The 4,733-nt window shown below is 58.7% G+C and overlaps 1 protein-coding gene across 1 annotated transcript; it reads left to right on the top strand.

Annotated features, from left to right (window-relative positions):
• Positions 1-163: 163 nt before the first annotated feature.
• On the top strand, positions 164-3,367 carry LOC130594438 (uncharacterized; the record flags this gene model as incomplete). The annotated part of the gene is given in 11 exon segments (XM_057400324.1): positions 164-300; positions 628-709; positions 800-831; positions 833-943; positions 1,658-1,802; positions 2,207-2,287; positions 2,372-2,475; positions 2,554-2,611; positions 2,852-2,905; positions 3,031-3,104; positions 3,193-3,367. Coding segments are annotated over 11 exon segments (1,053 nt in total), but the record flags the coding sequence as incomplete, so codon positions are not given.
• Between the last annotated feature and the right edge of the window lie 1,366 nt (positions 3,368-4,733).

Raw genomic sequence — 4,733 nt, 5'->3', positions numbered from 1 at the left:
TCGGGGCTCAGGTACTGGCACCTCGAGGAGATTCAGGTTTTGGGGGGAGGGTTTCTGGGGGGCTGTATGGGGTTTTGGGAGGGATGGGGGGGGCAAGATTTGGGCCAAATTTGAGGGGGGGGGGGGATGGGGGGGGCCTGTGACCTTTGGTGTCTCTCCCCAGCGAGGGCCGGGGTCAAGCACGCCTTATATGGAAGTGCGCGAGGCCTTGGAGCAGGTGAGGGTGGAGCTTAAAGTGATGGGCGGGGCCGTGGGCGAGGCCGGGGCAGCGGTGCTGGAGCTGGGTGAGTTGTCTGGGGGGTGGGATGGGGGGTAAAGGGGCGGGGTTACCGGTCACCTGACCTGAGGATCTGCACCCTTAGTTTCCTTGTAGAAGAGGCACTGGAGGCGGAGCTTAACGGCCAGGGGGTGGAGCGTCGCCGAGGGGCGGAGCTTCACGCTGGAGCTTAGAGAAGGGGCAGAGCCAGTGGGCTGCTGGGGGTGTGGCTTAAAGGGGGCAGGACTTCCCTTATAAGGTTCTGAGGGTGTGGCCCCAGGGCACTAGGGAAGGGGCGGGGCTACCGGTGGGTGGAGCCAACAGAGGGGCGGGGTTGCGTCCTCCCCCCATTCCCCGTTGTTCCATTGCAGGAAGGGGTACCCCAAAATCAGCCCTGACCTTGACCCCAACCCTGACCCTGATGCTCAGCCCCCTATGAAGACCCTCATCCAGGTAAATGGGGGGACTTGAGGGGCACATTTGGGGGTGCTTTAGGGCTCGGAGCTCCCCATTGATGTGGGATCCCCCCTTTGCACCTCCCAGGACTGCTGGGTGGATGTGGGGGGACTCTGGGACTCTCCACTCCTTGGCCTCCCGCCTGTCCCCGTTGAAGCTCCGGCTCCTCCAGCTGCCGGTGGAGATCCCGCAGCGCCTGGAGGGGGACCCCAAAGCCCAGCAGGCTGCCAGGTAAAACCCTGCACCCCAAAACACCTCCCTGAACCCCAAAACCACCCCTCTGCACCCCAAAACACCCACTTGCACTCCAAAACCATTCCCCCTGCACCCCAAAGCACACCCCCTGCATCTGAAAACACCCCCTCTGCACCCCAAAACCATCCCCCCTGCACCCCAAAACAATCCACTACATTTCAAACCACCTCCCCTGCACCCCAAAACCTTATCCCCTGCACCTCAGAACACACCCCCTGCACCCTAAAACCACCCCCATGCACCCCAGAACCCACACGGCACCGCAAAACAACCCCCCTGCACCCCAAAACCTCCCTATGGAGTCCCTCATGCACCCAAAACCCTCTCAAGGACCCCCTGAATGCGTCCTGCAGCCCGGTTTCCCCCCCTGCACCCCAAAACTGCCCCTGGGCACTCCCCCATGACCTTTTCCTCCCCACTCCTGAACCTCAGAACCCTTTAGGGATCTTCTCTGTACTTTAAACCCCACTGGGTTTCCTTCTGAAGTGGGTGCTGGGCTCATAGGGGTCCTTAAAGCCCCCCCAGATTCTCCCTAAACCCAGTGCTGGGACCTTTTGAGGTGCCCCCAATCCCTCCATGGTCCCTGCAGTCCTTTTATGGTCCCGTCCCCCCCAAAAAAGGGTTCTTGAACCCCTTTGGGCCTCCCAAACTCCCCTCAACGTTTGGCTTTGGGGCCCCGTTGCCCCCCAGGTTGATGCTGGAGGCCGCGGGGCTCTCAGGGGCTCGGGAGGCCCTGATCCAGCAGGTCCAGGAGCTACGGGGCAGCCCCATGGACTCCCCAGAAGCTGCCCTGGGGCCACTGAGGAGGCAGCTGCAGGAGGGGAAGCAGCGGCTGGTGGGTGCCAACGGGGGAATGTGGGGATTTGGGGGGGGTCCTGATGGGCTTGGGGGGGTCTGGGGGGTGGAATTTGATGGTTATGGGGAGGGGTTGGGGTCCCTAAAGGGTCCCAGCACCACTTTTTGGGAGGGATGAGGGATATCTGGGGGTCCTGGAGGGGGATTTTGGGTCTATAGGGGATGATCTGGGGCAGTTTGGGGCTTTAGGGGGGATTTGGGGGATTCAGCATTGCTGGGAGGGGGATCTGGGGTTCTGGATTGGTTTGGGGTGAAGGGAGAGGTTTTGGGGAGAAATATGGGGCGATATTTAAGGTGTTTGGGGGTCTTGAGGGGGTTTTTGGGTCCCTCCCATGGCTTTGGGGTCCCTCATTTCCTTGTGTCCCCCCTCCCCACCCCTTCCAGTCCCGCTGCTGGATCCAGCTCCAGGCTCTGGCCCCATCCAATGAGAAGCTCCGGGCGCAGCTGTGCCCCCTGCAGGCCCAGGTGAGTAACGAGGGGGAGGGAAGTGGGGCGGGGCTTAATGGTGAAGTGGGCGAGGCCTCAGAGCTTTGGCCACGCCCCTTTCAGTCCCGAGGAGCTGTGCGGCTCCCCCCAGGGCTGCAGGGGGAAGGGCAGCGGCTGCAGGAAGCGCTGAGCATGCTGGGAAAGGAGAGGGTGCCCCTCCCCCCGAGGTGAGTGAACTGGGGGGGGCGGATGGTGGTGGGGGAGGAGGGGAAAGGGCTGTGCTGACCCCTCCATTCTCCCTCTAGCCCCGCCCACAGCCCACTGCAGCCAATCAGACGTGCCCTAGGAATGGCAGAGAGTGAGGTAGGGGAGGGGCCATAAAGGGGGAGGGGAATTGGAAGGAGGGGCCATAGAGGGGGCAGGGGTCATAAAGAGGGGGAAGGCCATAAAGGGGGAAGGGCAATGCTAGAAGGGGACATAAAGGGGGGCGGGGCAATGGGAGGAGGGGACATAAAGGAGGGCGGGGCAATGGAAGGAGGGGACATAAAGGGGGGAAGGCAATGGGGCCGTTGCTCAGGGGTGTTTGTGCCTCAGCCCCCACAGGGGGCGCTGTTCGTGGCGGCAGAGCTGCAGGGGGAGCTGGAACAGCTGCAGGAGGTGAGGTCAGCACAAGGGGCGCGGTCAGCGCAAGGGGCGGGACCCGGGAAGCCCCGCCCACCCCGCGGTGAGTGAGGGGGACGAGCTGGGGGGTGAGGGTGTGGCCTGCGCTGACCCCGTCCCAGGTGCAGGAGCTGTCCATTCGGGTCCAGCAGTGCCTCGAGGGCTGGCCCCACCTCCAGGACGTCATCAGCCAATGGTGAGACGGCGAGGGTGGGTCCGTGAGCGGCCACGCACACCATGTGTGATGTCACATTCCCCCTTCCCCCCTCCTTCCTCTCCCATAGGTGGGAGCAGCCGGCTCAGTGGGTACCGGCCGCGCCCCCCAGCAACATCCCCTTCTCCCATTGGCTGAAGCGCTGGTCCCAGGCCACCCGTGCCCTAAACTTGCACCGCCCCCTCCCCTTAGCGCCGCCCACCAGCGACAAGGAAGGCCGTGACCAGAGCAAGCCCCACCCCTGAGCCTCGGTTTCATCAGATGCTCCTATTGGATGGGGTGCAGGAGGCAGGGCTTGGAGAGGGGTGTGGCCACAAGGCTGCGGTCCTGGAAGCAGAATAGAGTAAGTCCTATAGAAATAGAGCAGTAAATAAAGCAGGTCCTGTGTTAATTACATGTAAATGAGGTTGCACCCATGTTAATGAGATGCAAAGCAGATCTTGTGTTAATAAACTCGTCCCGCCTGCAGTAACAGCATGTCAACAAAGCAGAGCCTCCAATAACAATGCACAGATAACGTGTGGCCTACAGTAACACATAAATAAAGCAGGTCCTACAGTAACGAAAGTGTAAACAAAGCAGGTCCTGACATAATAAATTCCCTTGTAAAGCACGACTTACAATAACAGCCTGGGAATAAAGTAGGACCTACAGGAATATGTAAATTAGACAGGCTCTATGTTAATGACAGGTACATAAAAGTAGATCCTACATTAAGAACTTGTAAATAAGTTACTCAGTAAAGCAGGTCCTGACATAACAACCACCCCTGATACAGTAGGTCCTACAGGAATGAAACTGTAAATACAACATGTAAATAAAGTAGGCCCTACATTAATAACTCCCTCAAAAAAATGGGTCCTACAATAATACCTCCTCGATAAAGTAGGACCTACAATAAGGGCCCATAAATGAAGTAGGTCCTGCCCCAATACCCTGTCAATAGAGCAGATCCGACAGCAACCGTACATAAAATAGGTCCTACATTAATAAGTGAGTAAATACAGGAGGTCCTGGCACAGCACCATGTAAATACAGGAGGTCCTACAGTAAGAACGTGCAAATACGAGTGGCTCCATGTTAATGTCATGTAAATAAAGCAGGTCCTCCACTAAAAGGACACAAATTAAGTAGGCCCTCCATTAATAACATGTAAATAAGGAAGTGTCTGTGTTAGTAACATGTAAATAAGTTCAACCATACATGAACTGCGTGTGAGTAAAGCAGGTCCTACGCTAATTACATGTAAATAAGGGGGGAGGAACGATGATGGGATGAGAAATGGGGAGGGATGGAGGGAGAGGGGGAGAAATGGCAGGAATGTGGGGAATGGGGGTGGGAAAAAGGGGAGGGGGAATGGGGGGCATAAGGGGGGGAGGAGAAGAGGGGACAAATGGGGGGCAGGGGCAAGGAAAAGCCCCATATTCAGGGCCATGTGGGGGCAGCTAGGATTGGGTTAAATGGGGACACGAGTTGGGGAGCTCAGAGCTGATTGGCTGTTGCCTGGGCAACGGTCGCCAGAACGAGGCGGGGGGGGGTCAGGGTTGCCTGACGGCTCACTGGCCGTCACCTGGCAACGCGCGGGAAGCGGCACGCGGAGACCCCGTTGCC

The sequence above is a fragment of the Pezoporus wallicus genome, unplaced genomic scaffold (assembly GCF_028554395.1).
Source record: "Pezoporus wallicus isolate ANWC-B61680 ecotype Strahan unplaced genomic scaffold, APGP_CSIRO_Pwel_v1 contig_7874, whole genome shotgun sequence".
Classification (NCBI taxonomy): Eukaryota; Metazoa; Chordata; class Aves; order Psittaciformes; family Psittacidae; genus Pezoporus; species Pezoporus wallicus.
This window is presented reverse-complemented; position numbering and strand designations above follow the sequence as displayed.